Source organism: Cariama cristata, unplaced genomic scaffold, assembly GCF_000690535.1.
Source record: "Cariama cristata isolate BGI_N322 unplaced genomic scaffold, ASM69053v1 scaffold11988, whole genome shotgun sequence".
NCBI lineage: Eukaryota > Metazoa > Chordata > Aves > Cariamiformes > Cariamidae > Cariama > Cariama cristata.
The window spans coordinates 32,358-44,950 of NW_009630692.1; the positions used below are offsets into that span (position 1 = coordinate 32,358).

Consider the following 12,593-nt stretch of genomic DNA (forward strand, 5'->3'; position numbering starts at 1 on the left):
TGGAGGAAGAAGTGGAGGGAAGCCCATCACTGCAACTGCGGCATGATTTTCCAGGCCCCGGTCACTGATACTCCCTAAGATTGGAAGGTGTGCTGGACATTAGTGTGAAAAGAGGGAGTCGTCTGCAATTATGTCACGTGTTGTGGTATGTTTTTACCTATATAGTTATGTTTGTATGTAGATGTACCTATCTTGGTATAACAGTGATATACCTATGTATCTTTTGATAAACTATGAGAATTAGCAGAAGCTCTATGGCTCTCTGCACTTTTGTAACACTGTAATTTTATTTACCTTAGAAGAGTTGGCAGCTCTTGGGGTATTTATTAGGACCTTCTGGACACTAAGAAAATATAAATAACTGAAACCACAGTGACACTAAAGGTACACACACAACCTTGCCATAAAGCATAGAGCCAGATTTACTAGGAGGTATAGTAAATATGTTTAAAAATATGATTGTAAGAAATGGAAGTTGTTAGCCTAAGAAAAGGCTGAGTGAAGATATGAGAGCAGCTTTTGTATGTATTAATTAAAGGTTGATGCAAAGAGAGGTGTAACCAATGTATCTGTAAGTAAATCGTCCTCCAGCTCCACTGGGGATAGGACGGGCTTGAATCAAAGCAAAGGAGCTGCAAGTTAGATATAGGAAAACCTTTCTAGCCATGAGGTTAGAGAAACGCTGGAAAGGAATTGCCTGAGAAGGCTAGAAAACCCCTCTGGTGACAGAGATTCTATGAAATTCTGCTAAGAATGGTTTAGATGTACTTAATCCCGTGACAGAAAGATGGATTAAATGATCTCTTGAATTGCCTTATTTTCTGTTATTCTATACAGAGTGCTAACTTGTGAGGCAGTGCTGATGTATTTAATAAATTCTCTTGCTACCTCCTTTTGTTCTTTCTAATAACCAAAATATACAAAGTGTGCAATGTTTTTCAAACATCTCTTCTAAACATAGCTTTTCTTTTCCTTCAAAGTGAGGGAAAAATTATTTCTACATAAAAATCTTGCCACATGAAATGGTTATTTCTCTTGGCAGCTTTTCTTTCCAATGATTCACTGATTCCCTTCAAGAAAAGACAGCTAGATAAAACTGTAAGGACAACCAAAGCAATGTACATAGCAGCAGAATAAGAGCTAAAATGTCATGGTGTGTAAATAAAAAGTAAAATCTGGTGTAATGATCTGATAAATATAGCTGGTCCCTGCATCTAATGTCCGTGGTGAGGTGGGAGGTTAAAGGCAAACGAGTTCAGTTTCTGTAGTGGTGTTATTAGAAGTTCCAGTGCAATTTCAGGTTCTTTGTCGTCAGAAAAAAATAAAAGCCACCCACCTGCTCTGTCTCATATTAATGTCTGTTCTCTTTGGTCATAACATTACTGCACCTTTCCTTTGAACGTTGCTGTCTTTGAATCATTCATTGTTGCATCTTCTGCAAGGGAAAGCAATATTCCTAACATAATCCTTATTCTGTGAAAAGATATGAAAGCACTTTAAAAACATGAGTAAGGACCATTTCTTCTGTTTCATAGTAGACGTGTTGAAACACAGAGTGAAAAAAAAAAAAGCCTCTAAAACTGTAATTCCTCAACCATTTCTTTAGTCTGCTTTATGATGTAGCTGCAGAGATATCTGTGATTTCTAGCAGAAGGGAGGAGGTGGTGTGAGGCTAGGGATCTCAAAGGATATGGGAGAGGATGGGCATTCTCCTTCCTTCCACAGGGATCACAAATAAGCTTAAAGTGGTGCGTTAAAAATTGGTGCATTAGACCAACTTTCTAATCGTTGATTTACAGAACTAGAAAGAAAACCTAATCTCTTAGCCTCCAGACCCTCAAATTTTACTAAAAAAAAAAAAAAAAAAAACAAAAAACAAAAAACAAAACCAACAAAAAAGAAACTGCAACCAAACATACCTTTCCTCTTTCCTTCAAATGTAATTCTCTAATTTTAAAATGCCCTGTCAGTCTTAACTAATAATAGTAATAAAAAATTACTCAGCTAGATCACTGCTAATTACCATGTTTCAATCATCTCTCTTCTGTGGCCTAGCATTAGGAAATACTTTGTACGATCTAGGCACTTTATTTTAGCATACCACTGTTCTGCCCATCTCTTCCGTCTGGCTGATTAAGCTCTAAGAGCTCAGAAACGTCCCCATGATACTGCACTATGACTGCCTTAGTCAGACAACAGCATATAAAAAAGTTTCCAAATGGTCAAGGAGTGAATGGTTAGTTGTATCTCTGTCCTCCTAAAAATGGTCATATTCAGTTTAACGATCACTGAAGCAGTAGTCATGGAATTGGAGCGTTTCCGTATCATCACACATATGTATATATGTATACATCTACACAGTTTCTGCCACTCTCTTGGCCTTTGATGTGTGGCTCTAGTGTTTTAGTCTCTCACCCTCATCTTCCCAGCTGGCACTTAATAAAATACAAGCATCACAAGACTTGGATTAAAATGCCGATTTCATTGTTGCCAGTTCTATTGGGCAGAATTGAATAAATCTTCCCCTCCCTGAAAAGCTTCTAGATTTCTACTTACAGTACTGATTAAAACATTACCAGTAAGGCTGTATGTACTCAATTACTAGCAAGACTGTACTTTTCAAAAAACATACATCTTATTTGCAGTCTGAGTTAGTCTTCCATAACTGCTATGCTTTTTGGGGGTTTTTTGGTGTGTGTTTTTTAATTTTTTTTTTAAATCATTCTCACTGCCTGGTCAAATTGCATACTACTAAGTGAGATACTTTACAGAAATCTACTATATTATTACTATCTTTAAGCTACCTTCATCAGCAACGACACTGAAAGAAATAAAATTTACCATAAGCCCACAGTGATATGCATTAATTATATTACTCTTCTTAATTATTTATTAACTGGATTCTATATTAACCATTCCATTAACTTGCTCTAGATCCACATCATGCTCACAAGCTTGTAATTACCTAGATTTTCTCATTTACTTCTGAAAACCTCCTTAGTTTTTTCAGGTCTTCTGAAAGCTGCCATAGTTTCCCAACAAACTGAAAAAAGGATACATATGTCCCCCAGCCAGCTCTTTTAAAATAACTGGATACAAATTACACAGAATTGCAAATATGAAAATACGAATCTTAGTATCAACTCATTAATATCATCCTATATTATTCCTGATATGGAAATATTTAATAGTCTCACCTATACCAAACATCTGTCTCTTCCCAGATACACAACAGAAGTGCTTATTGATCTCTTTTTAATTAACTGTTACTAAAGCCAAGATTTCCCTCTAGTAATGAATCACTATGAGAATTCCTGCAGCTCTGGTTTACTCAGGAAAAAATCTTACCCCTTTTATTAGCAATATTGGCAATAGCTTGCTCTTTCCATCTGTTTTTCTTGATTAAACTCCTACATTCTTAACATCTTGCTTATATTCAGTATTATTTTTTTTTTATGCAATTCTAACCTTAAGTCTGCTTGGTGTCTTAATTAATGTGATTTTCCTTCTGAAAAGAGGTGGCGGCTTTTTCAAACAAGGGTTGATGCTTACAGAAATATTCTTACTTAACATTTGTAGTTTTCTGCACTTTTTTTCCCTCATGGTGGTTTCTAATTGTTTTCTCCTTGGAAGAACTGACTTTAAAGCTACAAAGACAGTGGTTGCAGATAACATCATGTTTGCAGATAACGGTATAAACTATCATGATTTCTTGTACAAAAGTTACACTGATTTTTAGGTTAGTGATCTGTTGTTTTTCATATGCTAAGATGACTTCTTAGGGAATCTGCTTGTGCCAGACACAGCATTTTTTGTTAGTGAGAAATCTTTTGTCTCTGAACACTTTGTAGGTAGCACTGTGTCTCCCCTCCTCTGCCCACGTATGTTACTCAGAATTTAGTTACTCATGATAATGTTGATTTTCACCCCCTCCTCTTTTGTTACATGCAGATGCAATTGTCTTGGGATTTTATTTTGATTCAGTAGATTGTGGTAGACACTTATAAATACTAGGTAGTTTACTAATATGATACATCACTGATTTCATAAGCATTTGGCATCAGGTTGCTCTTGAGCTGGCAGAAACAAACAGTGTAATTTTTGCCATAAATTGCCATTTTCCTTTCTTTTTTCCAAGTTGTTCCTTTATAAACACCTTAGAACAATTTTTTTAACAACTCAAGAATTAGACTCCCCCCAGCAGCTTTCAGTAGCACCACCTAGGCTTTCTGGTTTATAGCCCAAGCTCCCCGTGTTGTTGTGCAAACCAATAAATTACCTCTTTATTATTCTCTAACACCAACGAGAGTTTGGGATGCTGAAGACCTTATACGGCCAGCGTTAGTCTGCAGTAGCAGTGACAACAGGATGGGGTACCAGATGTTCCTACTGATCCTGATGACAGCACTTGCATTGGGACAGAGTCTCTGCTAGAGCTGTAGCGTGTGCTGCTGGTGACATTGAATCAATGTGGATATAAGATGCATTTGGACTCACCCTGTTGTGGGGCCATTCTGCAAAAAACTAGGGTGGCCTTTTGATGCTGACTGCCACCCAAACTGCATCACATCTCACCCTCGTTTCTAGGAAAATGAGAAATAATAATCCCGTGAAATGCCCTGACTTTAATGAAAAGACATTTTTTGAAATGTTTCCAACCATCTCAGTTGCTTGACCCACTTTCTGAACGACTGCACCCTCTAATGGGGTAAAACAGACTGACTTTCAAAGCAGCCAATTTATTATTATATTGTTTATATCCTCCTAGTCCTTATAGGCATAATACAACAGCCCCTTCTTGTGACAGCAAAACAAGCTCAGTTTTGCTGAATGTAGATTACGGGGGAGGTGTGAATATCCAATAAAGACTTTATACGATTCGTCTCTATGCTGAGTTAATGAAAAGTATGTAAATAGCTGTATACCTTCATGGTGAAATGAGAAAGGAATTCTAACAAAATCATAGAATAGAAAGGAGAATTTATTTCACTTCTAAGTCCATAAAAAAGTATGAATTTTTTTTTCTTATTGCATGAAGCCATCTCACTTTACCAAAGCTTTGTGGGGAAGTAAAAGTTCGAACAATAAAAGTGAGATGAAACAGACACTTAACCATGATGTTGCCTCTTGTCCAACAGGTAATTCTCTAATGGACCAATGAAAGCCAACGATGACAAGTTGTGGTCAACAGTCCTTGAATGTGCTGATGGTGCTGCTTTCATTACTCTTGTCAGCAGGTAATTTTTATACTTTCAATTTATCTTTCACTGATGTGTGCCACAGGGAAAAATTAGTTGCCATTTAATACTGGGTTCTTGCAAAACAAACAAGATCAAATGGAATGTTCATTGAGTAGTAAATAAATAGAACCTCTTTGTATTTAAGAGCTGGAAGCTGGAATTTGAAGTGCAATGGAAAATTCAGTTTAAGAAGGAAAAGGTGGTGGGATGCTGACATGGTAAAGCAGGCTGAAAATTTAACAGAAACAAAGCTACTGTTTTGATATACTAGTTTTTCAACTCATCTGAAAAAAAAAAAAAAAAGGCAAGCTCTACACCACCGTACAATCCAACCATTTTGCTAAATAACCCTCTGTTGGAAGCAGAGCAAGTCAGGTTTCAGTTGTGGGGTTTTATGTGTGTGCACAAGAGTATGTAAGCATGTGAAGGACTGAACTTGGAACTTCAGCTGTTCTTGAGGTGAATACATGTTAGATACAATGTAACTTCTCTTATATATATTTAGAAGAATAATACATGGCATCATGGTATGCAAATAATTATGTTCTTTTCCTGAATCTAAAGAATCGACTGGACCAGGGAGTGGTTCCAGAGATTTTTTTTTTTTTTTCTGCTGATGCTTGGTAGATCTGCCCTGGATGTTTGCTGCTAGCACACAGAAAGGATTTGTGCAGAAATCTGTCAGTTGTTAGATTGAGAATTAGTTGAATGCTATGATTATTAGTTGCATTTGTTCTTCAGGAGTTATTTAGGACATTAAGGTTTTCTGTAATTAAGAATGAGTATTTTTTAAAAGGAATTAAAAAGGTTCTTAGTCCAAATAGATTTGATCCTATGAGTTTTTAACTCTCAGTACAACCTCTTTTATCATCTGTTCTTGAAGCACTTTTTAATCCAAAAATGATTTTTTTCCATCACTACTCCTTATTCCCTTGTATCACATCCCTAACCACCATGCTTAAAACTTTACCAGGCATTATATATCTTAAAGTATCTTTGTGCTGCAGTGGGAGTTGTTGCTACTCTGTCTCCGTCATGCCTATAATACTGTGTTAGATCCTCATCAGCAAGCTGAAGTGTGTGTTTTGTTGCCCACAGTCTCATTGCTTGTCAGCGAGTGTTCTGGTTGATTCTTGCTAATGATAGTTCATTATTTAGCTATAACTGACACAGTCCTTTTGCTAACCCTGTTATAATATTACCAAACGGACTGCTTCTCTGCCTAATCTTAAAGGCTGTTTTGCTGTACAGTCCTTCCGCTGATGTCCCTATGTATGGCGCTGCATCCCCAGTTATCCAACTGCCCTCCTACTCACAGCATCAGGCAGAGGGGCTGGAGCAGCTGCTTTGTTGTTTTCCAGGTCAAGGTGACTTCAGACAGCTATTTCCCTGGTGCAGGGATGAAGCCAATTATTCAAGAAGACTTCAATGAATGTATCCCAGTGATCAAACAGCACATAACTTTTCCAGCTGCACCAGTCTCTCCTGTTGATTTTTGTTAAGTTTTCATACCTTTACCACTCTTTATATGGGAATTCTACAACAGACCTCCTGAGATCCTCCTTCTACAACCATTTTCCTATGTTCCAAATTTCCTATGTTCCAAATACCTATGTTGCAGCTGACCGGGACACTGTGATTACATCGTGTGTGCCAATAGAAGTAGCCAGCTGCTGGTATATATACACACTTACTCCCTCAAACCCAGACATAAAGCCAGTGTTCTGACATTTTTCTCTCTTAGAAGAGAAGTACTGCCTCTGAAGGACAATGTTTTTGTTTGAAACTAATTACATATAGCTTTTACTTCTTACATGATTTATCTATTAACATCACAAAGTATTGTCTTTGTAAATGTGTACCGTATCTTCTTGTTGCTCCTTGGCTATTAGTATTTTATTATCTGACATCCATCATTAGCATGTAGAGTACAGGCTTAATTTGAAATTATCACAAGCCTTTCGTGCCAGCCTAACTCTGCTCTTCAGGGAACGTTACTGCTGACATCTATAGGAGTGGGTTTAGGTCACTGTTAACTTGCACACATTTTACAGGAGGAAAATTATTCTTTATTGTTTTGCAGCCAGCATGAATGTAAATTTTTGTCCAAGACAGTTCAGCTTCCATAAAGGAAAACTACTGGCTTTATGCAGTGAGAATGACAGGGCGGGAAAAAAGGATGCTAGTCTTACTAGTATGATCTGAACATCATTTTTAAACTGAGCTGAAATGAAAATCTAATGGCAAGACTCCTTTTGAGTTCCCTAGATTTATAGACTTCTGCCTGTAAGATCATGCTTTACTTCCAAGTCTTTGATACACTAAGATTCATAATCTTAGTACCAAATTTCTAAAGATCTGTATGCATAGTTGAAAACCGCACTTAACAATTGGAAGTGTAACTTTCACTGGCTCCACAGGCAGAATGAAAGTAAGAGCACGAGTAACAGAAAAGTTCCCAGAGCCGCTGTTCTCAGAGCCTGCTTTTGTTGTGTCAGAAAAGGAGAGAAGCAGCGACAGTGGCGGTGAAGCAGAGGTGTGGTCAGATACCAAGGTCGTGACTCAGAATGAGGATGAAGTTTGGCAGCTTCAGCTTAGTTAGGAAGGAGATGCATTTGCCTAACGTGGGCAAAATACTCTCAGGGCAGGGACAAATAACACTGAAAAGCAAGGCTTCTGTTCGGAGTCGGTAGGCTACGGCTCCATTTTGAAAAAGGCTGAAATTGCATGGAGAATACTGAAACTTCAAACTGGTTTTATTTCAGTGCTATCAAGATCACAATGGCATACAATTTCAGGATTTGTGAACACTTACCAGTTGTACTAGCTGCACAAGGAATGCAGAACAAAGGGAGGGGCAGCGTGCAGTCGTGCCAGAAGAATACCCTTGCTGACCACTAACTCTTAGGTTTGCTTTGCGGTAATGTTGATACTTACATTCATTTAATGGATTGAAACACATTTATAAAATCAGTAATGACAGCAAGGCATGTGTTAACAAGCAAAAATTGACAGATTATTTGCACATTACAATATTTTTCTTTGAAGTAGGAAATGAAGCAATATAGCTCCATATAGCAAAATTATCAAGAGGATCTCAAATGATTGGCATTGTGCTAAGCAAAATGCATACATGTGAATATTTCTGTGGATCCATATGGAAAGCTTATAAAGACCAGCCATTCTGAAAGCACTGGGGCTTTAAGAATTTAGTAGCTAAATTAAAAATTTAATCAGCATTACACAGACCTCTAACTGTGAACAGATAGGGAAGTAACAGTTTGATGCACGCTGGCTGTTTACTTTTTAAGGTACAGTAGATAAATCTTAAGATGAGCTTAAATCAGTCATTTGAAGCATGGCAGACTATTCTCCTCTTGAAATTAGTGGGAAGAGAGATAGGAGCATCTGTATCTCTATCACTTACCTGTTCAATAATACTTTTCAAAAATAGTATGAGAATTTGCACATGCAATTCTACTTTGTAAACAGCTGTCATCTTTGCAACAGACAACTTAAGAGCCTTTCAGGTATAATACTTTCATCTGAAGTATTTCTGTAGAAACAAGGCTCTTTAATCCTCAGGATTTAAGCAGAGTCAGGAAAAATACTTTTTTAAAAAAAAAAAATTACACTTTGTTTCTTGGATCTCTGAGTCTCAGAGAAGAAAAGACAGCAAGTAAAATTACAGAGATTACAATAAATTGATAAAGTGTTTTCACAGTGTAGTAGATCTGGCTGGGATGGGGTTAATTATCTTCACAGCAGCCCCTATGGTGCTGTCTTTTAGATCGGTGACCAAAACAGTGTTGGTAACACACCAGTACTTTAGCTGTTGCTGAACAGCCGTTACGCAGGGTCAAGGCCGCTTTGGTTTCTCACTGTGCACCTCAGCGAGGAGGCCGGGGTGGGCTGGAGCCTGGCAGGGGACACGGCTGGCACAGCTGACCCGAACTGGCCAAAGTGACGCTCCATACCATCTCACCTCACACTCAATAATAAAACCGGGGTGGGAGTTTATCCAGAAATTGCTCGGGGACTGGCTGGGCATCAGTCTGCTGATAGTGAGTGATTGCATTAGCATCACTTGTGGGTTGTTTTCCTTTGTTGTTGTTTGAGTTTTTTTCTTAGGCATCTATGAAACAGTCTTTATCTCAACCCATGGATTTTCTCGCTTTGCCCTTCTGATTGTCTTGCCCATCCCACTGGGAGGGGGAGTCAGCAAGCAGCTGTGTGGTGCTTAACTGCCTACCAGGGCTAACCCACCACACACTGACTACCAGATTCAGACTGTAATTCAATCACCATGTTATGCTCTTATTTGTGCATTTATTTTCATCACTGACACACATTTTACTATTTAAGGATTTGCTTAGGACTACATTTTATTACAGACATCACTCCTCCTCTGACCTGATGTTATCTTCATTCTCCCTTCATTCTGTAGTCATCCTTCCCCCAGTTTTCATCCCCAAAGAAGTCTGGGATTTGTTTTCCTTTTAAAATGAGCAAAGGACCCGACTAGGGATCAGGGGACACTTTCACATGTGCTGTTAAGTAAACCACTTTGCAGTGACGAGCAAGCTAAACTTCTTAGGGTCCTATGGCCCTCTGCTGCATTCTCACAATGCAGTGTCTCTCTCTCAGCCCTGAATAATGTCAGAAGCATGGTACTATTCAATTGCTTATGAAACACAAAGAACTCGGTTTAATTCTTGTAACGGGCACTAGATGTATGTAAGTCAGGTATAACCTTGCGGGACTGCTATTCACTTGTGATAGCTTAACACAGGTGTAATTCACCTAAGCTAAGTTGTAGTAATAACATACAAAAAAATGACATTTTTGCTATCCTGTTATTTGCAAAGCTAGTTCTAGCAATAAGTATCTTCCATTAAATTGTCCCAAACTTGAAACCACCATCTATACTGGACGCTTCAAAAATTATTAACATGTAAGTAGTTGTAATAATGTAACTTTCGAAATGAAAAATAAGTTAATATATCTTTAGCCGTAAAAGGCATTATACCTGCATTTTGAAAAATATCATGATTTTGTTGATATGCATGATAAACAAAATTTGTGTTGCACTCTGAGGCTTTGCAGGCATCAAAGAAGAAAATTTTGTTTCCTAGGGGCAGCTGATATAATCAAAGTGCAGATATTCTAACTAAGAGGGAATAATTCAAGATGGCTAAAAAGTGAGAACTGTCAAACTGATCAATTCAGTTATATTTTCTCTGTGGCTGCAACTGAAGTAGTACATACATTAAGCAATCTAATTCTGATAAGAAATCTCTAGATTCAGTGAAAGTTATCCTTCAGCTGGTTAGGGAGAGCACTGGACAAGGTAGGGAGAAGAAACCCAAACATAAATGTTCAGGACATAAGCAACCCCTAAAAGAGAAGAATGGGAGGACATTTTTCTTACTAAAGAGTTTATTGCACAGCTGGTTTGGTATAGCACATATGTATCTTCCTTTGAAGCACCTGAATCTGGCCATTTATCAGAGGAGGATTAGATGGGTGCTCTTGTGCCAGATACTGTAAATAAAAATACCGTGGATAAACATCACTATTGGAAGTGCAGTGCTACACTAAGAAGGCTGCCCCTTCGCTTGCATTTATTAGGTCCAGTAATAAGACTTACTTTCTGTTTGTTGACCTCAGGCATGGACTCACTTTTTTTTCCTGGTGATGATGACTAGCAGAACTACACGCATTGTAATGCACATAGCGTACCCTTGTCGACTGGTACCAAACATCTACAGGACACCTAGGGACCTTTATAGGTGCCTAACCGTGTGCATCTAATGGCATTTGACTTGCCCCAGATCATCTGTGTGTGCACCGGGCCTACAAGAGACCTGCATCTCCTCCACTGAAAGCTGGAGACCAGAGCGAACAGCCGAAGGAAATCTTAGCTGGCACTGGAGATCTGTAGTTAAGTAACTGAGTCAAGCTCCTGTTCTTGTTAGAAATCAAATACTTAGTTAAAAGTTCTACTTAGCTTGTGAATTTCTCCCATGCCATGTGTGTCTTCCATTATTTTTGAGATTTAACTTTTCCAAAACCAAATTATAGGTAGTTAAAACTAAAATGACGATGGGACGGAGTGCAACCTCAGCAAGTTTCCTGTTGACACAGAAGTGGGAGGAGTGGCTGGTAGGCCATAGGGTTGTGCTGCCGTCCAGAGGGCCCTGGACAGGCTGGGGAAACGGGCCGACAGGAACCCCGTGAAGTTCCACAAGGGAAAGTGTGAAGTTCTGCACCTTCCTGGGGAGGAACAGCCTCAGGCACCAGGACATGCACCGGGACACGGGGGCCAGCTGGCTGGCTAGAAAGCTCTTTGTCTTTGTCGCTACGTTAGTAGGAGAGCTGCCAGCAGGCCGGGGGAGGTGATCCTTCCCCTCTACTCTGCACTGGTGAGGCCACAGCTGGAGTGCTGTCCCCAGTTCCGGGCTTCCCAGTACGAGACAGATGGAGCTACTGGAGGGAGTTCAGCAAAGGGCTGCTGAATGATGAATGTGACTGGAGCATCTCTCGTACGAGGAAAGGCTGAGAGAGATGGGACTGTTCCGTCTAAGGAAGAGAAGGCTCAGGGGGATCTTACTGATGTATATGAATGCCTGAAGGGGGGATGTAAAGAAAACTGAGCCAGGCTCTTTTGGGTGGTACCCGGTGACAGGACTAGAGGCAACAGGCACAAACTGAAACAAAGAAGGTTCTCTCTGAACCTCAGCAAACACTTTTTCATTATGAGGGTGACTGAGCCCTCACAGTTGCCCCTGTGGCAACCTGCCACAGGTTGCCCAGGGAGGTTGTAGAGTCTCCATCCTTGGAGATACTCCAAAGCCATCTGGACGTGGTTCTGGGCAACTGGCTGTAGGTGGCCCTGCCTGAGCAGCGGGGTTGGAGCAGGTGACCTCCAGAGGTCCCTGCCAACCACAGCCATTGAGGTTTTTCAAAACCTAATCCTGGAACACATTCATTATTGCTATGTTAATTAAGAGGGGTGCAGGGAAATAAGTACTTGTTCAAACAAATACATGTTCATGCAATTACATACTTTGTGGATTTTGTGACAGAATTTGAACATGCAGATTTGCTGCAAGAGTTACAGAGGGTTTTGAAAACCTAAGTCTAAAGAAAGACAATTTCTTTACTGATTATAGCATCCTCAGATTTGGAACACACATTTTTCCCAGGCAGGGCAAGAACAGGTATGTAATTAGTCTTCTCCATATCTGTGTTCCTTTAGAAACAGCATTCTTCTAGCACTTTCAGTTCCTGACTGAATTAATCTACCAAAAGTTGTTCTCTTTTAATAAAGCAATGATGACGGGGGTGGGG

General features: G+C 39.3%; 1 protein-coding gene across 1 annotated transcript in view; it reads left to right on the forward strand.

The window, feature by feature from the left end:
• Window positions 1-5,170: 5,170 nt before the first annotated feature.
• The window catches only part of KIAA1644 (KIAA1644 ortholog), a gene marked incomplete at its 3' end in the record, with an annotated part of 17,459 nt that continues 10,036 nt past the window's right edge, over window positions 5,171-12,593 (forward strand). The window contains exon 1 of the mRNA XM_009705654.1: window positions 5,171-5,237. Coding sequence (XP_009703956.1) covers window positions 5,171-5,237 — 67 coding nt within the window. The remainder of the gene's footprint in view (window positions 5,238-12,593) is intronic.